The sequence below is a fragment of the Dermacentor albipictus genome, chromosome 2 (assembly GCF_038994185.2).
Source record: "Dermacentor albipictus isolate Rhodes 1998 colony chromosome 2, USDA_Dalb.pri_finalv2, whole genome shotgun sequence".
NCBI lineage: Eukaryota > Metazoa > Arthropoda > Arachnida > Ixodida > Ixodidae > Dermacentor > Dermacentor albipictus.
In genome coordinates this window covers 159844404-159872069 of record NC_091822.1, presented here as the reverse complement: position 1 = coordinate 159872069, position 27666 = coordinate 159844404, and the positions used below count along the sequence as shown (strand labels likewise).

At 46.5% G+C, this 27666-nt stretch overlaps 1 protein-coding gene across 2 annotated transcripts in view; it reads left to right on the top strand.

The window, feature by feature from the left end:
- The first annotated feature begins 2318 nt into the window (after positions 1-2318).
- Positions 2319-27666, top strand: part of LOC139056181 (period circadian protein-like) — a 40997-nt gene continuing 15649 nt past the window's right edge. The window contains exons 1-12 of one of the 2 annotated variants that reach the window (XM_070534192.1): positions 2356-2573; positions 11873-12122; positions 15770-15864; positions 16888-16974; positions 17684-17795; positions 17963-18008; positions 19531-19709; positions 21784-21862; positions 23056-23162; positions 24370-24523; positions 25585-25714; positions 27411-27528. In XM_070534192.1, coding sequence (XP_070390293.1) covers positions 12041-12122; positions 15770-15864; positions 16888-16974; positions 17684-17795; positions 17963-18008; positions 19531-19709; positions 21784-21862; positions 23056-23162; positions 24370-24523; positions 25585-25714; positions 27411-27528 — 1189 coding nt within the window. In that variant the 5' untranslated portion in view covers positions 2356-2573; positions 11873-12040. Of the gene's footprint in view, positions 2574-11872; positions 12123-15769; positions 15865-16887; positions 16975-17683; positions 17796-17962; positions 18009-19530; positions 19710-21783; positions 21863-23055; positions 23163-24369; positions 24524-25584; positions 25715-27410; positions 27529-27666 lie in introns of both variants that reach the window. The other variant, XM_070534191.1, reaches the window with a different exon arrangement.

Below are 27666 nucleotides of genomic sequence, written 5' to 3'. Positions count from 1 at the left end.
CGTGTTGGCTTTTATACGGTCATGATTAAATAAAATTGAGAACCTCGGTTTCCATTCTTCTATCGCTCATTCTATGACTTCGTATTTGTGGCGAGAGTTCAGTAGATGTCTTCATGCGTTTGTTTGGCGCTGGTAAACTAGGGCAAGTGAACGGTCAAAATAAAAAAAAAATGAAAAAAATACCAAGAAGCAAAAGAAAAGCTAACAAGCAAATACTAATCGTTCTGAGGGTTAGCGTGGTTGGCTGGAATACAGCAAATTCAGAAGAATGGCATCCTGAGCTGGGCAGGATAATCAGTTTTTCTTCTGAGCCTGTGGCTTGGCGTAGAACACTGTACAGCAATGTGATAAGGAACACCTAATTTGTGTTCAAATAACGATTGCTCGGAAGATACGTGTTCGCACAATTCTTTGTTCTACGCCGTAACATATTTCTTAATCAGTTTTCTGGCACTGTATGATATCAGTCCCAAGTTTGGCTGCAGCTGTAAGCACACTTCAGCTATCGCTGCGAGACCCACGAGTAATGCAAATGAGTTTTCCAGAAGTTAGCAAGCTGTAAGTTGTTTTATTAAAGGCAATAATCGTCATCCAACCTTGAGTGTAACATGGAGCTACAAAGAAAACTCATGCGGGCTGCTCAGAGAAGAATATTCGAAGTTGAAGAGGAATTCCCTGATCAAAACGATTTTTTCCTCAACTGCGAAGCCTTCTAGAATCCCATGTGATAGGGAGCCCCAGCTAACGTCAGACAATCTGTTCAAAAAGGAATTATTAAAAGAACATGGCACAAGATACGATATTAATAACGACGGTATTCAGATGGCAGAACGCTGACTACCAAACACCTTAGGTATTGTAATTGTATCTTGCGCCGTGTTTTTTACATCTTTTTCTTTGTCGTTAACAGCTTGGCTAACGTTAGCTGGGATACAGGGTACATAGGCTTGCTTTGAGCTTTGCGCTATAATCAGGCGGATGACCAAATTTTCCTTTCACATAAGAAACGCAAGCCCAAAAATTTCTGTTGCTTGGCCTTCCTCTTTCCCTTTGGCCCTCACCACTTAGTCACATGGCAGCACATCGAATTATGAGATGCCTTCGTCTCGCATAATCGTGAGGTGAGCGCATCAAAGACGCGTGAACTCCGTAGCGAAAAAGCAAAAAAAAAAACCGTTCTTCACTGTTTGCTTTTATCTTTCCTCCTCCCTTTCCACTATTCCCCAACCCTCAGTTAGTCTTTATAACGCACCCGGGCTGCGTTGCATCCACCCGACGGCGGTTAATGTCTTCCGCAGCAACAGGCAGCAGAAATAGTTAGTAAAACCTGTGACTTTTGTGCTTTGTCCGGCAGTCATCCCATGCGTTCGTGTGTGGGTCGTTTCATCCCCACCACGACGGAGAAGTCAGGGGGAAGGAAAGGGGAGAAACAGGGAAAAACGCGAAGAAGAAAAGGAAAAGGGTGTTGTGCTGTCGTCGGGACGAAGCCGCGGCGAACCCGTGACATGGACGGGCGCTTCTAAATGTGAAACCACTCGTCCGCGTGCTCCCGCTATCCTCCCCTTCCTCCTCCTCCTCCTCCTGTGCTAACACTCTCAGGCCACCTGTATTCGACCCAAACCAGTTGCGTGCAGTAGAACGAAAGGTACGGGCCGCTTCAGCCAGCCATGAAAGAGAAGCAGTTAGAAGATGAGCTTCTTCACTGACAGCCTCTGATATCGCTCTCCGCGCGACGCCAACTGAAGTTTCACGGAAGGATCAATAGCGCGCAATGGACGAGCCCTACTGTACTCCCTGCTCTGAGACAACGCAGTAGGCTATCGTCACTGATTGGCGTACTAATATGAAGGCTAGAGAAAGAAACGCACACACAAGAAACAACGGGTACATAGGGCGATCGTTGGGCTAACAGTTGAATCGTATGTCTGACAATAAACCCGCACGGTCTCACCCAGCGCACGCACCAGCATAAAGCAACAAGACACAACCACCAGTCGTTACAACGCGTCCTATGCAGACAATAATGTTTCAGCTGTTATTCTAGCAGTCGTCCTGTGTAGACCTTCTTTCTTGCGTACGCGTTTCTTTCGCCGGCTTTAATCTTAGTTGACCCCGTACCGACTCGCCGAGCGTTTAGCCTTATTAGTGATTGGCTGTCACGACAGCCTTTGCAGGACTGCGCCGAACTGGTGACACGCAGTACACTCCCCACGCCGAGCGAACGCGGGGGGATTCGCGAGGGAGAGGAGGGTGGGGGAGGGGGGCACCGGGGGAGGGAAAACGTCCGAAACGTGACCGGCCATCGATCCGCTCGCGCCTTGTGACGATGACGCAGCGTGCGGCGCGGTGCAGGCAAGCCCGGCGCCCGGCCGGCCGAAGGTGAGCGGCGCTCAGAGAGAAGCGAGAGCTTGGCCAGTGTGCGTGGAGAAAAGTTTGGCCGCCTGCGACGGGCCCCCACCACGGGATGTACCCCGACGACGCCAGAGCAGGCATGAGCTTGGGCCTATTCTTGGATTTTTGCGTGTCGAATCCGGCACGAGAGCCCGTATCTTCCCGTCTGCGTCCGGCCCCAGGTAAGCACTTCACGAGTTCTTTACGCGTGTTAAAAAAAATTTTTTTTTTTAGTCATTCACCTGCTAGTCTACCTGCTTGACTCTGCCTGCCAGCGTGAAACCCGATAGCTTAGTACATTACACACGTGGGAAATTGTGCGCAAGTTTCACGAAAGCGTCCGATAAGACTTACCGAGCGATATCGTTTTCGCCACACCTGTACCCACCCTCGGCAACAATGAACTTTAGTCGTAGTGCTACATCACCGATTGCAGTTGAGATTTTGAGCCGGATAAAAAAAAAATTGCACGCGAACTTTTATTCCCCAAGTACCTGATCACGTTGTATCCGTTATATATTCTATTTTGATTTCCCCGCTCTTCGTATTGAACGCGCCGTGTCACTTTTCTCTATATGGGACCATCGCTTTCGACCAATTTTTTTCACTTCGACCACATGGGACATCCGATGATTCCCCGAGTGATTGACGTTTGACTATTTCTTGATATTGCCTTCGTATACCGCTTCTTAAGCTGTTCTCCTTTACTGCTTCTCTCTCCTTCAAAGTAAAGCAGTTCTGTCTTATGTAACGTCCTGTGACTCCTGTCGTATGTAGCGCACGTCCTGCCGTCGTTCTTGTCCGTGTCAATCCAGCGCTATGACTTCAATTTATGCAACGAACCAACTAGCTAAAAAATCTGTACTCTTAGTTCTAAAGAATTAGTGGCTTGATCAAGAGCCGCGTGTGCTAAATGTGAATATTGAATGTAATGCGGTTACCGTCCCACAATCGGCCAGGTACGGTTTAGCGAAAAGATTCGGATAATGACACCGAAAATGAGTGCTGCGCTATGAAGCTTAAGATTTCAATCTTTTTTTTTTATTTTGTAGGCGTAGGTCACTTCAGTTTAAGCCCGGGCATGTCGCAGCGTACACTAAACATGAAATCCCCTTTGTGCCTATTTAAGGTTACGTCTATTCGGTCCAAGCATAAACAGACTCCGATGTTTCGAGCTTACGCAAATCATCATTACGGTTCTATTAGCCTGTAGTTAAGGTCAGTTGGCGATTGCACTAAAATGTTTGCGAAATGAAAGCGACATGCTGTCGGCATAGTTTCGCGATTGTGTGAAAGGACGTGTGCGATCAGTTGGCCGCTCAGGTCACAATGGAAGTTATTGTATCAGAAGGAGGTTCGAATGAAATGCCATGCCCCCTAGCAGACTGTTGAACAACTTTCATATGTAATACAAACGCGGTTCTCCTCAAGGTCCTTTTTCTTACGTAAGCATTGTGACGGTGCGCTAGGGGAAGCTGCTTCATTTGTAAAGTTATAAACGCAGCAGGAACAGCAACCACTGTGCAATGTATATTGAACTCAATTAACGAGCCTATACGCGAGTTTTGACAGCTTCGCAGCGCTGCCGCTTGGCGTACCCTACGGTGAGGATCAATGGCCGGTGCTTTCAGCTTAGTCACCATAACATGTGATGCTTAATAATTTGCGACCACGTCATGTTATGATCACGCGCCCATCGCTTCATCTCGTTATTTTATTTGTGATAGCAATTTATGCAGCACATTTGCACTAGCTCATAAAGCTTCATGCCTGAAGCACCTTGTGCTTCACATGTGCCTCTGTGATGCGTAACCACGCAAAAAGGTTCTTGCTAGTTATATTTAGCGGTTACACGGGTCCGTGAAATCTTGTTGAAAACGTTTCCTGTCCTACGTCTGAGGACGCAAAAAACCAAGGAAAAGAAACAAAAGAAAGTCGCACTTTCGCCCGAAAGGGGAAGCATCGATTGCGATAGAAGATTAGTGGACATCCATACGAAGCAAGGAAAGTAGATTTATCCGCCGTGTAAGCTAGCAAATATAGGCATACCAACTAAATTAACAAGCATGGTGTCGCACGCGCACAAGCAAGCACGACAACATCTCGCTCGATGGACGCGGAATCACGCTGCGAAAACGCTGGAGCGAGGAAGCGCGGCAGCAGTAGCGAGCGAATTGACCTTCGGGCTGCGTCTCGCATCAACGCGAACTAAGCCGCAGAATCACAGCGCGTGGTGGACTGTGTCCCCGTCGCAGATGGCACTCAAGATGCAGCGGCCCAGACAGGCGCGCGCGCGGTCGCCTGGGCCGTGCCGAGTAGAACGCGCGCCCCTCCCTACCCTCCCCACGGAGCCTCGCTCGACGGAAAACGGCGCGCTTCCTCCCCACTTCGCTCTCTTGCGCGCGCGAGGTTTAGCCGCGATCGCCGGATCACCCGTGCGCGCTTTCACTCGCACATACAGCATACGGCGCGTGGCGACGATCGTATATGGAACTTCACGGCGACGGCGACGGCAGAAGTGCGCCTTGGAGCGTCCATATAATTGAATTGCTATCGTAATAAAAGGCGACCAACGACGCAAATGTGTGCCCGAAAATTTAGTCGGCAGGAGCCGTCATTCGCAGAGTGCATGCCAGATGGCGCGACAATACCGGACCACAGCGAAATAGAGACTCTTCACTTATAGAGTTCGTATTCTAGAGGCAGAACTCCCCACAGCGACCGCGCATTTAAATCGGCAACCGCAAGGGCGCGCCATGTTGCTACGCTGGGAAGGAGCGCAGGCGCAGCCGATGAGATGTGATTCAGACGTGACGCGCTATCAACGCTGTCCCGAGCCTTCCTCTGTATGGTGGCGCCATCTGGCTAAGACTCCTTGAAGTGTACTATTTTTCTGCATGCTCAAAAAAATTGTTTAAATAGTCATCTTATCCTTACGACAAATATGAAGAATGAACTTTATGCGATGTCCACACCTACGTGCTTCGTGGTAATGATTATTTTTCATAATATTTAGAATATTTTTAGCGTTACAAAAATGAGTTGTAGCAACATGGCGGCGCCTTTACGGCTGCCACATTTCTTGTTCAGCAGTTCCTGTAGAAGTAGTGTACTAACTCTGTAGTTTCACCAATGCCCACAGTACCAGTGCATTGCTAGTAAATGTTCGCCAACGTACACGAGAAGTCGGTATTGATGAGAAAGATTACGCACAGTGCTAAAAAAGTGAAACGCGAACTGCAACGAACGTCTTCTATGCGTAATTACATGGAAGTGCGACGGGTAACCTTCCTGTGGACGGTTTCTAAGCACAGAGCAGTCCGAAGTGTAGGTTATGGAGTCTGAATTAGGCCGCTGTTACATATGCAGGTGAACCTGGAAACGAAACAATGCATTGGAGTAGTTTCGACATCGTTCGCGTTGCAAATGTTTAGCGCCGTACGTCAGTGTTGCAGTTTGTAAAGGAGACCTGGACTCGCTACGCAAATCCTCTTAGTCGCAGATTTACGCGGAGAACCTTTCGTCTCCCGTTATTGTTTTCGAGTACTATGAACACATAGTTTCAGTTTCAGTTGAACCATTGTTTCATCTAGAAGTTTGAATTTCCATCAGGATGGTAAGTTCTCGTAGTTTGTTCCGTAACTATATCTTTGTAAATATATGTAGTTGTACTTGATTCATTTTCGTTTTGTATTTTTATCCATTCACCAGGGACGCTGCATTTGTTGCACTTGGGCACGTTTCGTCTAGAGAGAGCGTAAACTTTTATTTTCAAATCAACAAGATTTGAGTCCGGCGTCTCTTTAGTGGGTCTGGGCCCCCGCCGCGGACGTCTAGGCTATAAACATTTATCGAGCTTTTGAGGTCCTTATTGAGTCTCAGAAACTTATCTCGTCGTGTGCCGCTTTCTCAGCATGCTGAACCTCGTCGCTCTTGCTGCCGTGTTTGTCACGAAATAGATCTCTTGAAGTTGTCTCAAGCGACCGCTACAAATGAGGCGCAATATTACCTTCTGAGTCGCCAGAACTGCGTGATGCTTTTCACGCACGACTATGGATGACGCCATTCCGGGATCCACGGTTTCATTTCTCAGCCATTCGTGAATGTAATTTATTTTAATCTTAAATACCGATGTTCGTGGAGACAGAGAACGAAACACGAACGTTGTCCGATCCTAAACTCGGTGGAAAGTCACTCGGGACGCTATGGAATACTTCAATCTTTGAGACCACCGCCCTTTCCCACTCCCTACTTTATAGTGGTTCTCAATCTACACCGAGAACACGTTACAAAAAGTTACTTTTTCCGCTTATAGAAAACTTCTTAATAAAGGTTTTCATTTCAGAACAAGTTGATTCCTATATGCTGCAGGGGAAACTGACGTATTTGTGAAATGTTAATTAGCAAATACATTCGCAGTTGTTGTTCACGCTTGACGAAAAATAGTCGTATTGTTAGGGTGAAGAAGCTTCTGGCCGTAGCGTGATCTCGACAGATGTGCTTCAGGCGGCCTTTCGATCCTGATTATTATTGTTCTTTCTTTTATTCCTCGTTATTATCTAACGCAGTCGGAATCGCACGTGAACCTACGTGCTTGCAGCTGTGTGTTATCGTTATCTCTTAAAAGGAAAGCGCCTGCACAAACCTAATGCGCTCGTTTCGCGAAAATCTAACAGTGAAATATGTGCGATCCCAAGACGCGCGAACTATTAAACGTAAAAAAAAAAATGTAGTAAGAGCGCATGAGAGGGCGAGAGAGCATGAAACGAACTGAAGCGCCATCTGTTCGCCATAAAGCGCTTTCAGAGACGCGGGTTCTTGGCCTCAGTGATTCGTGCCCTTTGCCACCGCGCGGATCTCAAAGCATTTGATTTCGATCGCATGGCTTCGCACGAAGCTCACTAGGTGGCGGAGTGGCTCTAAGATCGATAGGGACTAGTAAGAGGCGATTGGGAGAATTGGTGGAAGAAAAGTAGGGAAACGACAAAAAACGGAGACGTACAAAAGCACAATTCGCAATAGGGGTCAGAAAATTTGGTTGTGAGAGTACATAGTGTGTTTTTCTTTAACCTAGGTAGGACATTACGCAGTATAATAGCAAGAGCTTGGTGGCGCAACCCACCGCCCCGTTCCAAAGGGGACGCTCATAACATCCACCCGTCCGCCCAGTCAACATGTAAATTCATCGCGAATACACTCCTTCAAATTTGTTCGGATTCATTGAGCACCTGCTCCGTGTTCCTCTGATCGTTCTTTGAGTCTCTTATTTTGCTTTCCATTCTCGCCGCACTTCAGAGTTGCCGTAATTATGTGTTTGACGCTGGCAACTGACTGAATTTATTATGGCACTGAAATAAGTGACCACGGCTGATTTAATGTAAATTACTAAATATGTGGACTAATATTTACTATGGGTAGAATATTTAGACTACTCTACATATGTTTTTCTTGAGAAGTCAGATTACTTAATGATATTCCTTATAGGGTAAACTTATTTAGACATGATTGAAGATATATAATAGCAAATTAACTTCACTGTGCAACCACAACGAAGTTCGCAGCGAGCAAGGCGAAAATAAAAAGATTGTCTGCTCTTCATCGCTACCCTGCCGGTTTGAATCATCGTGTGATGCGGTTAATGTTGAGGATACTGATTGCTTATGACAAACATTTCTCATCGCTCTAGATAATACTGTTCGTCACAGCACGTAGGATAAAGCGTAGATATCACTTGGAATGTTTCGGTAGAAGACCATAATGTTTGGAATTTCAGAGGAACACGTGTGGCTGAGTGTTTCAGTACCATTCAATGCCTCTCAGGTTGCCTTAGTTTGTTCTCCATGCGTCGGTGCTGCGACTTCCGGCACGCGCTGTGCATGCATGTTTATTTATAAAGCGCGCAACAGAATCTCCACTGAGCGTTCTAGGTACCCATCGCCTGCTAATACATTTGCTCAAGAATGGCGAATATTGTGCAATCCAGTGTGCGTTTCAATTATGACATTAGCTATCACACTCGAGCTGACGTCACTTGCACACGTCATATTGTTCGTTCAAAAGGAAGGACTCCAGGCTCGACACAAAAGCGTGCACGAGGTGAAGACAGTGCCACAGGAACGAACAAATAACGCGAATCGCAAGGGTGAGTTTTTCTAATTGCGTGTTTTATTGTACCCGGCGACGACGAGGCGAACAAAAAAGCCCGGGCGCCGCGCTTGACGTCACGACGAACGTCAGAGAAGTCCCGCTGATCGAGGCGTCCTCAGCGCGACAGGCCGGCGGCGGTTTCGTAACAACCGCTCGTGTCCAAGGAGGCCTATGCGCGGACGACGCCACGGGATCCGCGACTTTGTCGCTGGCTCTGACGTCGTCAGTCTGGAGCCCACGTGTATCTTCGGCAACTTGACGTCACTTCGAGCGCCATGTCACGTGTTGTGCGGACTCGGTGATGTCACGTAAAGACTATTAGGAATTGTGTTGTAGCTGTTGCACGCATGGTATAAGGGGGTCGCTGTGGAGAGATAGAAAATGCCTCACCTTTTTTTTTAGGCCTAGCCTTCGTTTTTTGACATGTATATAAAACATGGCGCATCTTACCTCACATGCGTAATTGTGACCATACCAATATATTGTGCATATATATGAGAAAGTAGGGCATAATTTCGCGCTTACTGAATATATATATATATATATATATATATATATATATATATATATATATATATATATATATATATATATATATATATATATACTGTTTCCGCACTCGCCGCGTGCCTCGTCGCCACCGGCACTTCGCTTTCCTCCTCACCATTTCTTCCTTTCTTCCTCATGCGTTCGCTGCACCGTCCTCCTCCGCTTTCCTCCTCGCGCTCTTCTCGCTCTCACCGTCCTTCCCCTGCACTCCGCATTTACTCGTTCATCCTTCGCTCTTCTCGTTCGCTCGGTTACGTGGGTCAACGCTGACGCTCGCAGCAGGAACCGGCGCCTAAGAGCTGCACTTTAAATACTTTAAATACTTACATATGTGCTCGAACAAGCATATTGCAAAGCATGATGCATTCAACTTACGCCCCAAGACAGAACATTAAGCATTGACACACACAGTTTGTTGAGAAAAAGGTACAACGCGTTGTCAAACAGTTCACACAGTTTCTATCAAACTAAGGACGCTCTGGGACAATCATCGATAACTCTTACAGATTCCCAAGTCGCATGTAGACTATTCCTCACCGGGAGGCTACCACACAGCACCACTCACCTATTAGGATCCAACCTAACGCAGAAACACATGATCATCTGGTGCCCGGGTCACGCAGGACTCGAGGGCAATGAGAGAGCGGACGGCGCAGCTCGTGCTTTTGTCAACCGAGCGGCCGACCACTCTGACGAAAACCCCTTTTTACCACGAGACATCCTTGAGCACCAGCGGCGCGAGCGAAGAAAGTACAGTCCACCACACCCTGACCTATCCAGGCAGGACTCTTATGACTGGCGCCGAATACAGACGCACACATTTCCAAACCTTTATTTGAAAAATGCCATTCACCCAACGCTGTACAGCGCTCGCTGTCCTTGGTGCGGAGGCCGGCCAACTCTCGCCCACATTACGTGGGACTGCCAGAACAGGCCACCCAAAATTAATACACCAAAATTAGCCGGCAAACTTTCCGGAAGGGAGCAGTGGGAGACTTGGCTCGCCAGCGAGGATCGGGAGATGCAACTAGCGCTTCTCGACCAAGCACGGCGGACCGCTCAAGACAGTGGGGCCCTGGACTAGGGGCTCCACCCACTCGCTTTCTGCATTTTTTTTTCTTTTAAATAAACGTTTTGATATATATATCAAAGTGCATATAAATATATATATATATATATATATATATATATATATATATATATATATATATATATTGATAGAAACTTTGCGAACTGTCTGACAACGCGTTGTATATATATGTCTCAAGGTTATTCCATACTTAACTATCGAATATTCTTTATTGTTCTACTATCTTCACGGCCGAGAGAAAGACACAGAAACGACAGGGAGGTCAATCAGGCACTCGTTCGGTTGCCTACCCTACGCAAGAAAGGGTTCACAACGCGTCTGTTAGTAAGGGTTTATCAACCATCTGTGACACAGCGCTGGACTCTTCTTTACTTTCCCCTCCTTCTCTTAATCCCGCCTGCCGTCAGTGCGTGCGTCACTGGACACGTGATGGCGCAGCCAATGGGGATGAGGTGGCGCCACGTCATGAGGGCATAAAGTTAGTGTAAAATAAAAACATTGCACCCAAGGGACTATAATGCTTTCCCATTCCCGCACGTAAGCAGCCTTAAGTGTGGCTGCCGAATTTTCATGCATTCTTTCTTCTTTTTCATTTCAAGGTAATCGACTCTTGAAGCGCGTGATGCCTTGGTATTCCTTGCTTCATCAAACGGAGAGTATTCGAGGTATATTAAGCCTCCACACTGAAATTTTTTGACCCTGTAGTCTACGGGCGTTACAACGACGAAGGGTGTGCTTTCGGATACTGTAAGCCGTCGATATCTAGCCACTGATATCTATTGTTTGGTTCGCAACGCAATATTGCAACTATTTGTTACTAGCTCAGAGAATGATTGAAGAAAGAAGAAGCAATGAACAGGAAACAGAGTAACGTTTTGCTACACCGATTTCTCCCGATGCTTCAGAGGCATCCCGCTGGATTGTGCAAGATTATCTTTTTTTTTGGCGCGGTTGTGTATTGTGCCACCGGCAAGGTCAACGCACGTCCTCGAAATAGTGAAGCGTAGTGTTTTGTTGTGGTTATGATTTCACGGCGGGCCTCCCTATACCACGTATTTCGCAAAGATGGATGGCTACAATCGCGTTAATGTACGCGTTTGAAAAGGCTGCTCGTAATGACATTGCTGGATCTGGCGGCTGACTCAAGCCGATTCGCTGGAGTTCACATGAGGAGCATAATGTGGTTGGCCGTGGCATCCCCCCTCAAGCCCGACAGATGCATCTCGAGTTGGCCGTCGGTTCCGGCAAGGTGATTGCGATTTCATATTTTTTTCTCATTTGCATCATCCCGATTCACGTGACCACCCTCGTCAAGGCGCACAGTGCGAGCGAGGGTAATCTGTCTCGCAGATCGCAGTGCGCTGCTATAAATTCGGAAGACACAAGACAAACAGAAAATCAGGCTTCCCTCCTATGGTTGTGGTGGAGCCAAATTTATTTACGTGTTTCTTGCGGTTAACTCAATCCGACCCGTCATCACTGGCTCGATTGTGGACCTGCCAGCGCTTACAATACCTCGACATACTTCGACAGCCAGTGTTTCCAACCAGAAAAGACGACTCGGACTCTTAATGTGTTTTAACATCAACGCTGTTAGAGGTTGAAACGAGCGTACGAGCAGCGCGGATTACTGCATGCACCGTGTTAAGCGGTGTCGGCACAGCTGACCACGCCCATCGTCGTGGTCGCTCGCAGTGTTGAGCCTGCACCCGGCGTGAGCCCCAAACGCTGTAAGCGGCCCGCGCGATTATCGCGACGTCCACGGAGGAGCCGGCCCGGGAGGACCGGGCGCCAGCGGGCGAAGCCGTCCTCCTCGGTGGGGCCGCGCCACCCTCCGCCGCCGCCGCTCCCAGCGAGCGGAACATGAAGTCGCTGATGCCCGACGTGTACGCCGACCAGCTAAGGGAGCTCAACCCGCTCATCTGCTACGTGCAGTGCCTGCGCGGTAAGACGCCACTCGCTTCAATCAATCAATCAATCAATCAATCAATCAATCAATCAATCAATCAATCAATCAATCAATCAATCAATCAATCAATCAATCAATCAATCAATCAATCAATCAATCAATCAATCAATCAATCAATCAATCAATCAATCATGTTTAAACAGGTAGACAAGTGGTTTGGCGCGCATTCACACTTGAAATTGGTATCGCGAGCGGCACTTAAACCTGTCAACTTTCTGCTCTTCTTACAGGTCTTTCTTGCGTCGCATCGTCAATCAATCAATCAATCAATCAATCAATCAATCAATCAATCAATCAATCAATCAATCAATCAATCAATCAATCAATCAATCAATCAATCAATCAATCGCCTGATCAACTGGCATGTGACACCATGGTAGAACTGTACACCAGTGCGCCTGGCCGCTACAGTTACCCATAGGACATGTTTTTGCCGCAGTTAAACACACCCAAAAGGAAGTCACATAAAGACAACACGGGCGGCCGTGTTCTCTTTATGTGTCTTCCGTTTGTGAGTGTTAAATTGCGGCAAAAAAACACGTCTTTTAGCAAGCACTAACTAGGCCAACAAGCAGTTCTGTAGTTACCCATAAATTAAGAAAGCTTTTAGCGCACACACAAGACGAAGACAACAAAAAGGGGATACAAAATTTTGTTCTTCGCGGGTTGCACACTTTCGCATTGCTCGATTACCAGCTCGCCAAAACGCACAGCCTACCTGTTAAGCCGTTAATTGCTCCCGTAAATTTTGTTCTGATCGATAACACCCACGAAGCTGACGAAAAATAACAAAAAATAAAACAAAATAAATTTAGGACAGCTATTGTTATTGCTTAATGTGACAGGGCGTCTGCTGTCCTTAAGATGCGAAAGTGCCTAAATATTTCAAAGGAATTACTATGGTAAGTGTGAAAATTAGTAGTAGTTTGCAGGGACCACCATCTCGGCTCTGGCCTTGATACTGTGGCAGGGGGAAATTGATATCAAATTGTGGCAAAGCAGATGTTTACTTAAACAGAAAAGCAATGCAATAAAAAGATAAGCATCCGAAAAGAGTGCAGGACAGAATACTAGCCATTTACCCTTAGAGCTTCTACCAACAAGCTAAATGATGCTGTCTTGAAACTATCTTTAAGAGACCACCAGACTGACAGAAACCTGATGCATGCTGAAACGCCCAAGTATATCGCATGTTACTCTCGGGGATCAAATTTCGTGGTTTTAACTGTTCCGTAAACACAACATTTAAGTTTGTACTGCCTATAAATTTTAGAGTTTGCAAAAACAAAAAAAGGCCCACTTCAAAAGAGGAAAATTAACTTTGCTGAGAGAAGCCATGGCGGCGAGAAACATCAGTTGCACTATTTCTCTCTCTTAGCTCTGAATTATGCAAACGTAAGCATGTATGTAGCATTCAACTCAACACAGCCAAATCACAATACCACTTCTTGGAACCAAATTCGGCGCTTCCTCGTGCTCAAAAGAAAAAAAAAGGAGATATTAATCATAATAAACAAATTAAAAACGATCCTGTAAAGCGTGCTTTGCCTGTAAGGACTTCCTGCTTGCGAAGGAAGCCTTCATTTAAGGAAAAAAAGAAAGAAAGGGAGGGATGCGTTGTCCTCGACCTGTGACATGTAAAGTAAACATGAGCAAGTGTTTATTGACCAGCCCGACTCCAAACTTGCGACAGCAGTAAGAAACCGAAACCTAATCGGCTGGTAAATGGTTCATAATTTATTATTAAACTTTAGTAGTTCCAATGGCTGCGCTCCTCTTAAGATCTGCTTTATTTTGCCATACAGTCTTGTCATCAGCACCTGACGCACTGCGTCAACGTCATCTACTTGCCTTATTTCCCAATCGTGCCTACTTATGCACGAGGAGCAGCTCGTTTACACGATGATGAAACCTTAGGGGAAACCTTGGAAGCAGTGGGCTCTCTCTCCTTGTAACCACCTGGCATTCGCAATCGCACGGGTACCGTTTGAATGTGACGTCACGAGCTGTCGGGAAATCTGACCCGGCCGCTGTGGTGGTCGACGATAATCTACTGCCTCACCGACTGTGCAAAGAAAATGCGAAGCAAAAAGAGAAAAAAAAAGTGCGTGCTCCTTCAGGTGACGTCACGGTCTCTCGACACGTGACAGATGGGGCAGCACACCTGCTCTATTGCGAAAAAGAGAGAGCTAGAAAGAGAGTGCGAGAACGGAGAAGCAAACGAAGTGCCGAGCAAGAAAGTAACAAAGAATATCAACGGCGCTCTAAGTGTCGATTTCAGCGTTCGCGCGTCTCGCCCAGAAAGTTGGCTCAAGAAGCCGCGAGAAAGACGCGCGGAATTAGAGAAAGAGGGCACGTGACGTCACGTCAGGGTGTCTACATCGTCGGCGGAGGGTTTGTCTTGACGTAGTTTCTTCTGGGGTCTGGCTCGCTCGCTAGCATATTCGCTGCCAGCCAGAATCCTTCTTGTTTCAAAAGGATTGCCATGGGTATCAAAAGCGAGGACTTGCTCTCTAACTTGCCCAAGAGATAGAAAGATAGAATTTGCGCACTTCCATGCTTAATCATTGTGAGGTTTATAGAAATTAGAGTTAATGCAACCTGTGCAGTAGCGTGGTGAGGCACGTGCGGCTTACTTCGACCTCTTCAAAGACGCACAGCTGATTGTCATAGAAGTTACAAGTTGCTCTTAACATGCAAGTTAGCTTCATGCAGTGCCTCAAGGCTCTGAGCAGCATTATCCAGACAAGAGAACTTCCTAACGATAGTAACAAAAGTAAGTCAGCAAGTGTGTAAAGCAATTATACTCATTTAAATATTGTGCCTATTATCATTCCACGACGTTTCTTGATGTGGAAGCGAAAGTTTCAGCACAGTTATTGTCTCGGGCCCACAGAGTCTGTGTGAACTTTTTGTCTTGTTTTGTGAGTAGTACACGAAGTAGCGAAGTAGAATGAACGCACTGGGATGAACTTCAATCCATAGCAATATTAGTTTGTCGCGACATTAATTTCATGTACGTGGAGAAGATCCCCAAGAACGAATTCAGTTTGAGCCGCATTGTTACATTTCGACATTGCTTTGCGTACGAAATAGCGCAGGGTATTACTCTAGTCGCTCGAGAGGCTCAAACATGATGTACTTTGTGTCGGGTGCTAGTTCATCCACGTTGACAGGAAACCCTCCCTTTTTGTAAATGTATCGACTGTTTAGGCTGTCGACTGCTATTTAAAACAGAAATTATATCAGTACTTTTCTAAATGACCCCCAAGCATGAACATCTAAGTATGTTTCTGTCTAACTACCCCAAATCAACAAACTTTGGTTGTAGCGCATCCTTTTGATCTAGATGTGAAGGTTTGTAAAGTTTTGTATGGTATACTGAGTGGCTTTTCTTAGAGGGAAGTTGTATGTCAAGACATGTTGCAAAACAAACTCTTCCATTTCATCAAGCGGGCTTTTCTCTTTACCTCGGATCACAGCAGAGAAGCGCTATGGCGGTAAAATAGCAGGTTCGCATGCTAGACTATGAGGCTGTTTCGCCCCGTGATGAGCAGGAACGTAGTGCCAGGCATTTGCACTCAGGTAAATATTTTTTGTCTTTGTGTACGTTTCCCGTTCAGATCACGCTGACGATACTTCCAATGCCAGCAAAAAGCCCCACATTCGGTCCAGTGCATTCAAACACTTGAAGAACGAAAGTTGCGTCAAAAATGGGGTAAGTTCTCATCTTGGCGTTGTACTGTTTCTATATTGTTTTCGTCTTCACTATCTCTGTGCAACCGGTGGGTTACTCATTTTGCGCACAACAGCAACCTGACCAGCATTTTGGCTCATTCTGAACAAGGGATCTGTGCAAGTTCCCAGACACAATCTCTTAAACTGCTGTTTCTTGAGGTTGATATTAGAGACCTGTTCTACCAATGACGCTCCTGCCTGACCAGACGGTGTTCCGTCAAACGGCTTGATCATGTGTTAATGAATCTTGCGACGACGGACTCGTTGTGAGCGAGGGATCTGTGTAGATACCAAAATGTAAATTTGTTTTTCTCTTGACATTCGTCCCGAATCTGCACTGCCAGTGAACGTTTTTTCATAAGAGCAATCAGAAAAACGTCTGAGAAACACTGGTATAACTGCCAGCTTTAGAGAAACGTGATAGGAGCGAATATAATGGTCTGTAGGAATAACATGAAGAATTCGCTTGCTGGTTGACTCACCAAACAAAAGTTTGTTTTGCAAAATTGACGGAGAGTAAGGACACCACTACAAAGTCAGACTGACAAGCTGGCCTGGAAATTTGAAGCAGTATACAAGCAAGCTCATGCTTCCATTTTGGCATTAAAGCAATGGCTGGCTGGCAATAGGAGTTATTGATACCCACTGCAAAAGCGTATGATGCCCCTATAGCGAATGTCGTAGTCGACGAAAGAAGGTTATAACCTTTGTTTGTGAACACACCAACACAGCAATGTACTTGGTTGCCGAACTTCGCTGCATAAAAAAAGCAGGTAATATCAACATCTGAAGTTTTTTTAACAGAGCCATGCGGCTTCGGGTTCAGGTTTGCCCATTCATCACGTTCGCCATCTTGCAATAGATAGGTAACGTCATCTTTCTTCCTAGCTCGGCATCTTTATTAATAACTTTTCTTTCTCGCCGCAGTTTATTTCTGTACAGTGGTTTGTTAAGGTTGCCTTACCGACGCGTAGACGTTTACTTACGGGTGCATCGCTTTCAGGAAGGATTTGCTATTGCGGTGTCTCTACAAGACGGAACAATCATCTACGTATCTGGCTCAATCACCTCTCACCTTGGCTATTCAAAGGTAAATCACAAGTGCGCTGTTCATCGTGTATCCTGTCTAATGCCATCTACTTCGCGCGCACTTAAAGTGTGTAATCCATTTGCCAGTCCTCTTCCTTATGAAGCGTAATAGGACGTTCTATATTGCGTTCTATAATGGCTTCTGCGAAATACAGTTATGTATTGCGGTAAAGCACACATAGTGTATTGCATTGAAGGGAAGTGAGAACTTGCGAAAGGGCTCTATAAGCGTAAACAACGGGTGCAGGACACCAAAGGGAATACGGAAGCACCGAAGCTGGGACCTCCGGTGGTCCGCGTATCGATGGCTCATCTCCGCGTCCGAGGGGTTGTATAAGTTCGACTGTCCGCTATAGCGTGCAGCCGATCTGGTAGGCGAACACTTCTAGGCCCGCTTCGGCCTTAGCAATTTCAACCCATGGACCACCCTGGTTCCAGCTTTTAACCCCCGCTGCCCATTAAGTGTCGTGGAGAGTGTGCGCCATCCACTTTGTGATAGTCTCAAGTGGTCTCTTGAGGCCTCCGTCTGTCGATGTTGCTTTTATTTTTCTCATGCTAAATTATATCCCTGCAATGCAGACAGCCTTGTCGAAATCGCCCGAATGACTTTTATGAACATTCATTGTCGCATTTCACCTTCCTGAGAGCAACGTTTCAACTGACTTTTGTTCGCGGCTTTCTTTCCTTTTTCCCCTGCGCTGCTTACACAGGATATGCTCCTCGGTCAATGCATAATGAATTTCCTGTACCCCCGGGACCGCATCACCTTCGCCAATCACCTAAGTCATGGCCTCAACTCTTGGTTCAATGAGGACGCCAAAGGTATGGGCAGTTCGCAGAGCCGCCACTGCGGCTTCTCCACACGTTATACCTTAACCTTGCCGTGCCGCTCGGCCGATTCCCAAGCCAGAGCCTGGCGACGACCTGCGAGCGATGTGCTAACAGGTTCTTTCTTTCTCTCTCTTTCTTCCTCCTTTCCCCTTCTCGAGGTATTTGCCACAACCGAAGCCAGAGCACCTTCCTATGCAGATTCAGGTAATGATGCGTCGCGCGTGGATATGCTTGACCTTTCCTCGCGAGCGATGTACTTCGCAGTTACCCTCGGAACACTGCCGGTGTCGCCTCGATACATGAACGAGAACGAAACGTAAAGACAGAGAAGTAGTGATCAAAAGTGTGACAAACCAAGCGATGTTTAAGTAACAGCGTGAGAAGTCAACAGCAGAGAAAGTCATGTAAATTTCATTCAGTATTCGCAGGTTAGCGCCCTAATTACAATCTATGCCTACAGAAGATACCTGGTCATGTAATGGGCCATTGGACCTGACTGTTGGTTTGATATTCCCTGCGATGCCAGATCGATATGTTTGCTCTTTTGAGCCCTAAAAGCTACGTACTATGCACACTAGCTTCCAGATTGTGATTATCTGAAAAAGTAGCATTAAGTTTTGCGCTGGCACGAACAAAACAGCATGATCCCATGGTATGCTTACGGCAGAAGAGAGTTATGCACTATTAATTATTCGTTTAAATTCAGTTCGTTTTTCTTTAATTTTCCCTATCCTTGCTTAAGGGGGGCGTAATGCGGCGTGCTTCGCTGGGAAAGGTCAGCTTACGTTCCCTTATCTTCATCCCTACATTTATTACCTGCATTATAATGGTTGCGCACCCTATTTAGAGCACAACCTTGCTCGTATACCTTGTCGTACACGATACCATCAGCGTTTTGTTTTAAAGTGCACGGTACATACACATATAGCTTTTGGAACATAAGAACCCGTCTCTTTGGCAGTTTATATATATATTTTTTTGCGTTAACATGTTTAGGTACAGTTAAGGATAAGGTCTCTCCATGGCACTCAAGCGTCCTCCTAGACCGTTCAAGCTGTGTTCCTGCTTTCAAATTTACCTATTCGTCCCGCGCCAGCCATAGCCATTTTTATGACGTTGTCGCAACCACTATCCGAGAACACAGTCGGACGGTGTAAAAAAAATATTGTATTATGTTCAGTAAAAATTTTCTTGTAGAATGTTTGTAGACGAGCTATGGATTTATGGCCCAACACTTTTACTGAAGACAACCTGACTTGAAAGTCACAATAGACCACGATAGTCCGAAGAAAATAGACTCGTTAGACTTTCCTGGAGCGACAGAGTGTATACCTTACCGACAGAGCGACAAGTCTCAAAGAAGTCACAGCAGCGTACTAGAAGCTTATCATACACACTGTAAACTGCCAAAAGCTATTGTACCAGGACAGACCTTCACGCAGAGGTACCAAAATGAAGAAGAAGAAAAAAAGAAAGAGAAGCATTTGCCGATACACGACACCGCGCACACAGACAAACCGGCGTGTCGTTTTTTTGTTTTTGTTTTTTCGCTGCATGTGCCGCGGTCTGAGCACCGTCGGTGAAGCGTGCACTGGCGCTCCCTCGTGGAGCGTTGCGCCGTGGCCCCTTACTCTCTACATCGTTGCCAGAACGGTGTTTACTTCCTCTGCTTCTCTCTTCTCGCCACTTCCTCGGTAACAACTTGCGACCACATCGAACCGAGCAGGCAATACCAGAGCCTGAAATTCGGCTACGGCATCTCGGACAAGAAGGTGCAGTACAGGCCCTTCCAGATGTCCGTTTACATCAAGGACGCCGCCAACGGGGACGACGTCAGCGTCGAGAACGCCTCCACCGCCATGTGCCTCGTCGTCACCACGGTCGCCATAAAGACGGCCTACAGGGGTGAGTCGATCGGCTGTGGCTGGCCCAGTTGGCAGTTGGTGGGCAAGTTGGCAGTGGGTGGGCAGGTGGCAGTGGGTGGGCAAGTTGCCAGTGGGTGGGCAGTTGGCAGTGGGTGGGCAAGTTGGCAGTGGGTGGGCAAGTTGGCAGTGGGTGGGCAAGTTGGCAGTGGGTGGGCAAATTGGCAGAGGGTGGGCAAGTTGCCAGTGGGTGGGCAAGTTGCCAGTGGGTGGGCAAACGATGAGGCAGTGGGTGGACCCCGAGGTTACGTGTGTTGCTGCGTGGCTACCGACTCAGTTTGTTGGAATTACTGCTTATCGCATATATCGATAAAGTATGTATGCTTACCCTGCGTGTAATGGGTACATCTATGACGAATGAGAACTCCGGAAAGCCGCAAAGCGAAGGACATTTCACGACCTGAAGAAATCGTTACTCACCTGAGAGTAACTGAAAGCGTAGCGGATTTGGCCCATTGAACCGCGTTGATTGGGCAACGCTTGCCTTCGTCGAGTGTAGCTGTGTTCTGCGTCTAGCATTTGCGCTGTACCTGAGCACCATGAGAAGTAGCAGGAAGGCGCAAAGAAAATTAACGCGTTTCTTTCTCCTCCCTTTTGAGATGGCTTTATTTGAATTGCTCCGCTTATGTGAGGTTGAGGGGCGTTCAGTTGTAAGATATGCCCTATCGCTTGCATGACTGGCTTGCAGCAGCCCAATAAGGGCAAGTGTGCTCCACAGAGGAATAATGGTGCTGCTGTAGATGAAGCTAAATACGCGAGCGTGCTGTTTTTCGCAAGAACACATCAAGAAGTGGCGCGCACTCCCGTTTTTATTAGAAAGTGGGTGGCAGGAATCCGTTAGCATGCTCGCACCAACCTACGTATCTGTTATTTAAGATTTCAAAACATTAATTGCGCTTAGTGATGATCTGTTCCCACTAATATCGTGTTTTGATATTGTACCACGAAAAAAAAAGGGAGGCCTCGGGCATCTGTTTCTTTTTGGTTCGCCCAACAATAAACGAAAACCGCCATTGTCTGCCCACTTGACAATAGGCAAATCTAGTTCGACCAACTGGATAGGTATAGATAGAATAGGATCGGCAATATAAGCATCCCTCTTAAACTGCATGGCGGCTGATGAGGAGCATGCTATTTTTACTTTTCTTCCGCGCTTATTATTGATTCTGTAACATGTGGGCCGTTACCATCTACCGCAAAAACCTAGTTCTGCTGCCGTATCTTTTAAATATTTTGTTTAACTACTGGCAGATGGCGACAGAAGTCCGCTTTTGTATCGTGAAAGCCCTTTTGACGATGGCCGTGTTCACAGACTACGGTGATTTTACTTGTTATAGGAACTTATACCTATTGTTCGCACTGGTTCGGGAGGCCCCTAGTCTGACGCCTATAATGTGTCATGTGCCACCGTAATGCCAAATCTTACCAGCGTTTTCACGGGCTCGTGTGTTGCCTGAAGTGCCCTGCGTATCGCACACACACACACACTATATATATATATATATATATATATATATATATATATATATATATATATATATATATATATATATATATATATATATATATATATATATATATATATATATATATATATATATATCTATATATATATATATATTCGCACAAAATTTAAAAACGGCAAAAAAAAAGCACCGCGAAGGTGTGTACTAAAGTCTCGGGGGCAACAGTTGTCATTCCCCAAGTGCATACCAGGTGGCGCCACAATTTCGCGTTGCTACAAACACAAGAGGCTTTATCAAGGCGTGTAGGATCTGTCTCATAAGCACAAGTCCGCCAGCGTGCCCTTGAAATGGTGAACTGTCGTGTGCTGTGAACCCACTACCGCTGGAACGAAGCTGTTATTGCTAGTGCCTCGAGACGCCTAGTCCTACAACCTTTATGTCTTATTAAATTTTCGTCACGCGAACGAAACGAAAATGCCAAGGCCGAATGCTTTTCTTTACGATATATATGGCTAAACACGATCTTGGTGCGAAGTACGAACGAAGGAACAATAATGGCTAATAGAAAAAAACATGTCCTTGCTTTTACAGTGCCCGCGGAAACTCCCGCCATGACCTGCTTTTCCACACGCCATACTGCATCCTGCCATTACAGCCACGTTGATCTCAGGTGAGACTGCTAGAGCAGTTACAGAGCAGGGGTTGTGGGGAAAGCCATCACATTTATTGTCATTAAGTTCACGAACATGAAAAGAAATCATAGGCACGGAAAAAGTGGAAGGAAATGAGGCCTTTAGGAGCTGGTAACTGCCCCCTTAAGTGGTTTCTACGTACCAGCTCCTTCATTGTGGATGAGATCCACAATCTCATTAGAATCAATAATGGTAATCTCGCAATATCTTATTTGTTGGTTTTGAAGGCAAGAAACACAGTTGCATGAGGTGGTGTACCCTGTGTAACACTACCTGTTTTAGTAAACCTCCATTATTGAGGAGAATATTACTTTTCTTTTTTGCCGGCTAAGCTACGGGCAACAATCAAGACAACGGTAATGCAATACATTCTGATACGTTTTCATCAAATATACAATATCCTAAAAATGCATCCTAGGATCCCCAGCAAAAAAAAAAAAAAAGTTGAGATAACAAGAAACGAACATTTAAAGATGGATGAGAGAAATCCTTCAGGATTTTTATAACGCGTTTAATAGTCGGTGGCAACCTAGAAACGCCATGGTAAACAAACGGCTGCTCGATTTAAAGATAATTTGCATAGATCTGTCAGAAAATACGGACCTTCACTGATTGCCGTGATGCGCTGGGTGGAGGCGAGATTCTTTTGATTACCAGCGCCGCTCCGGAACTGTGGTTTGGAGCGCACAGGTAGACACGGCCTGTGCAGTGAGCCTTTGTTGGCACAGCTTGGGCACAATACTTCTGTTGTCGCTGTTGTCCTCAATTTCAAGCACAGAGACAATCTTTGTTACAAGACATTGAGGAAACTCGATGATCGTCCTCTGAGTGAAAGAACAGTACTAGAGCACCGTCCCCGCTGATCGTCGGTTCGGAAGGCAGTGAAGGCGCTTTTGTACCTTCTGAGAACGTCTGGTTTGCACGAGCGGCTTTGACTCAGTGACTGTCTGGCACGTATCTACACCCTCTCTCTTTTCCTTCTCTCTCTTCACCTTCTTCCTTCCCCCAGCGTAGGGTAGCCAACCAGACTCTTCAGGTGTTAACATCCCTGCCTTCGTTATGTTCCTCTCTCTCTCTCTCTCTCTCGCTGTTGTCACCGAACATATTGTTTGACATGAACGTTCTTACCGTATCAATTAATCAATGTGTCGCATTTCGTGGGCGCGTGCAGTGCTGCAGTCTACCTGGGATACTTGCCTCAAGACATGCTGGGCCATTCGGTGTTCGATTTTTACTGTCCGGATGACATGGAGCTGCTGAGGGACATTTACGACCTGGGTGAGTGTGCAGTCCGCTTACGCGGTTTTTGGTAATTGAATTACGTGCCTAGCGAGCTCGTGTATTTCTGCCAGTGTACAAGGACGTGTATAGTATATAGTGACGGTAACTATACGCGTACAGTGACAGCTTTATGTGCGGAGTTAAGCATCACACAATATGCGATGCCTGGTGCCCCGACGCCGTTACCATAGAAACAAGGGAAACCGCAGCTGGTCTGAGCATAGAAGGAAGTGCGAAAGGATGGTGCTATATTCATAAAAGAGCGCGCTGAAAATTCAAGTGGTTTCTCGACATCGTCATTACCTGAAGGTCGAAAAGATATATAGATTAGGGAAGCGTTTGCTCGACAGCCGGGACGATCCCTGTGGTCAATATGTAACGTAGCATATCACTGCGAGTGTAAAGGCCCAGCGCGGACATTCGCATTTGGCAGCAGTTGGGCAAAGAAGCCGCACCACTGTGCATACGTTTGAACGAGTCTGTCATACAGCGACTACAGGGGTACCAGCAATGTCGGCAAGCAGTGGTGCAAAACGTCATGCAGGGCATAAGGCGCTGCATTGCACAGATATTTTTTAGCAAGTACGGCACCGCCGAGCATACCGAGCATAGTTTTGAGTGCAGAGAAGGTAATATAATTAAAAGGGCGCAAAAAAAAGAAATGGCGTGGGAAAGCGTGCACGTGACGTTTCGCGGTGCAATTTGTATATTGTAGCACTCAGATACAGTATTGCCTGTTTCGCCATGAACGAAGCCGAAGTACTAATCGTCCTTGATGTACGCACAAATAAGGTTAGTTTCGTCAGCATAGCAACCGTGGCACGCACTGTAACTGTTCCGGCAAAACGAGGCATTCGCCACGTTTCACCGTAACGGCGAAAGAGGGTGCCACCGTTCCTTTCAGAGAAATTACTTCTTCGGTCCCTCATTGCCACAGACCGACGAGTAAGGTTTCGATTCATTCTGGACGATCCAGGGCAAGTACCGCATACAGACACGGTATTAAAGTACATCCCCCTATGCCTCCTCCATGCGAAATTTGAGCACGAACGAGCTACCTGTCAGAGATAAGAGCCATGCCCATGTGACTTCCACAGGAACGCAACCAATCTTGTCTTGGTTATGTTGCGATCTTCACATGGTTCACGACCGACCAGTATGAATGCAGTTTTGCAACCTTCTTTTTGATTTTTGTCTCTTGCAGTGATGAAGGAGCAAGGCCACTCTTTCAGAAGCAAGCCGTATCGTTTCAGGGCACTCAATGGATGCTATATTAAACTCGAGACAGATTGGTCCTGCTTCATTAATCCTTGGACGCGCAAGCTGGAATTCGTGGTCGGGCAGCACCGGGTTGTCGAGTAAGTATAGCTGTCTGATTACATTCCGTCTGCAGCAGAAGTAAGACACATGGAAACGAACAAATGCTAAAAAATGAAAAACACCGTGTTATTCTCGAAAAGCTTCAATCTCGTTGGGCATTTAACGAACGAACCCGCACCAATGGCTCTTCCGTATTACCGGCCAAATGTGGGATGTTTGGCCACAGGAAGGACCAAACTTTCCCAATCTATTAGAAAGACAACAAAACACTCATTGCAAGTATATAACTAAATAAGAAGAGTATTAACAAAAAAATTTCCATGAATCATGTAAAAAATAGAGAGTGAAAAGAAAGGAAGAAGAAAAAAGGCGGCCGTGGCCTGGTGGCCATGATGTTTTGCTGCACAGGAAAAGGTCACTAGATTGATTGCCTGCCGTGGCGACCGCACTCTAATGATGGCAGAATGAACACCTACCCCTGAACTCAGAATTCGGTACGGGCCGCAGAGATCTCTCCAGTGGGCGGAAATGAAGTCTAAGCCTCCCTTTACATCTCCCCCCCCCCCCTTTCTCCCACTTCCTACGGCGGTCACCCTTTTTAAATCTCGACTGAAACTTCAGCTGCAATCGCTTCCTCTCAAATCCGTATGACCATCTTGTTTGTTTAATGATCCATACAACCGTGTTCCACGTATCACTTTTGTCATGTCATTACCTCTCTTCGGAGTTCCATTGTTCTAGCCTACAATTTACGGCCACATAAGTTAGTACTCGTAGAACGTACTGATCCTGTTCTGTGAATAATGGCCTCAAATTTGTTTCTATCCCCTGAGCGGTCGCTGATTGATAAAACCACCGTCATCGTTTTAGTTTAGTCTTCGTTGATGCGCCACCTTGTTATTTCTGTCATGTTTTACCTTCCCTTCTTACGTTTCTATGTTTCTGTCTAACCTTTCCCGAAGAGTCGGCAGGTATAGTGCCCCTTCTGTAGGCAGTTACCAGCTTTCTTTTTTACATGCTTTCTGTTTCTATCGTTCAATTGTATATGTGTTTGCAAACCAAATAATAATACTCATCATCATCATCATCACGATAACAGGGGTCCGAGGAATCCGGACGTGTTCACAGAGCCATCGCCCGGTGACATCACGGGGGCCCAGTCTCTGACCGGGGAAGCCCTCAACAACAACAGGCTCATACAGGAACAGATCAAGGACATCCTCTCCCAGGTACGCCAGACAACTCTGCACTGACATCTCCGCGCGCGCTTATGTGTAGGCGTTGCGAAATATCATAGCCCTTCCAAACCCCCCGAAGCGACACAATTGGCTACGACGTGCTGAGCATTACCTAAACACGAACTGTCATCTTCGAATCCCTGCTGCCGTCACCGGATTCTGATCTGGAGGGAGTGCCAAATTAAGAACGCTCGTGTACTGAGATTCAGGCGCGCGCTGTAAATAATCCAATACAGTAAAGTTTCTTGGGCAAGTTGGCTGATGTGTATTGAAGCCATTGTAGCGCACGGACAAAAAAACACGGACATATAAGAGGACAGGACGCGACGGACACCGCGTAGCGCCCGTGGTGTCCTGTCCTCTTTTTGGTCCGTGTATCCTTGCGCTACAATGGCTTCAATATATGCAAAAATAAAACAAGTTGGTCAGAATTTGTCCGCAACATTCTATGCCGTCTTTCAAAGCCCTTTTGCGTTTCGGCACGTTAAGACCCACATACCAAGGAAGCTGAGGTTCGCACATGCGTATGCAGTATTTTAAATACCGTAGCACAAACACCGTAGCACAAACACCGTAGCACAAACACAAACCGTTTCGTCTGCTTGTTCCCACGTTGTTTGTGCCTGCCTCAGGATTCGCCTAGCAGTGACTTATACCGCTAGTCAGGTGTTCTCGTGCACAGCGTGCAAAATGGTTTGCTGCGCGAAGGGAGACGAACACAACAGCTCGCGCGCGACGCCGTCAGAGGAAGTGCACCGCGCAGCAAGAAATCAAGAAAAAAAAAACAATGATGGCGGGGCCCGTGACGTATGCGTCACGCGATCCTCGATCTCCGGTATGGGAGAACACAGGGAAGGAATTTCGCTTGCTGAGGCTAGAGGGAGCAAGTGGAAAGAGCGTCTGTGTTTGCGGTGAAGCTTGCTTCCTGAAATCATGGGTTTGGGGCACTGAAATATTTCTACCTCGGCGTTGATATAGATCAAAGAACCGATTTGAAAATTCTGGGCTCGAAGCTGTCTTCCTAGCTGTCAACGTAGACTGGCTACGATGCTCGTCAGAATCGGAGCCCACCTTTACCTTTGGCAGTGCTGCTAGCGGGAAGTCTAACCACGTTAGTTAGGGCAATGTGTGTGGAAAAAGCTGCTTGCGGAATTCGTTATAGGCATGTCGCGTGACGTCACGAAGATGCGGTGGCGCTGCCGGCGCATTATGTGTGGACAAAAATAATGACAAGCTCTGCTAGCGTGATTTTCTTCCTGCGGACAAGCCTATTAAGGCGGGGCCAAGTTTTCAAACGCTATGTTGCAAAGATTGTTGTTCAAAGCGGCGAATACCTAAGAAGTATCGAGGCAGCCGTGTGCTCTTTTTTGCTCTCGGTATACCTGTTTCTTTGTTCTGATTTGTGTACAGATATGAAGCTTCCCTATATTCTCTGTCGCCGTCGCTTCTGGTTTATTGTTGAAAATGAAAAACATCCATGTCCTCGAGGAGCAGGATGAGGAGGCCATAATAGAAGGCATTTTTTTATCCGTAAAATCTGGACATATGTGTCAGATGAGACACCAAACTATTGAACGAGAACTAGATGCAGGGCGTTGCCGACGCTGTTCTTAGAAAGTCACGTGATTACAAAGTCACGTGAGTTACAAAGCACGGGGGCTTACAAATTTTCGCCGTTACCTCGCAGCCCGTGAAGCCTCGAGAAAACAACAACCTGCGGCAGCGATCCAACAAGAGGCGAAAAGAGCTCGCATCTTTCGTCAGCACACTCGTCGGCGAGATGACGCACAAACGAGCCGACAAAGGTAACGACATTTACCCGCCTCCCATACCCTTCATATTACGCCTCGTACCGTAGAACCTCGTTACAGCAAGTTTACAGACACCCAAATTGCAATATAACGTGGTTATCCTCTGCCTTCTTTTTTTTCTCCCCACATCGC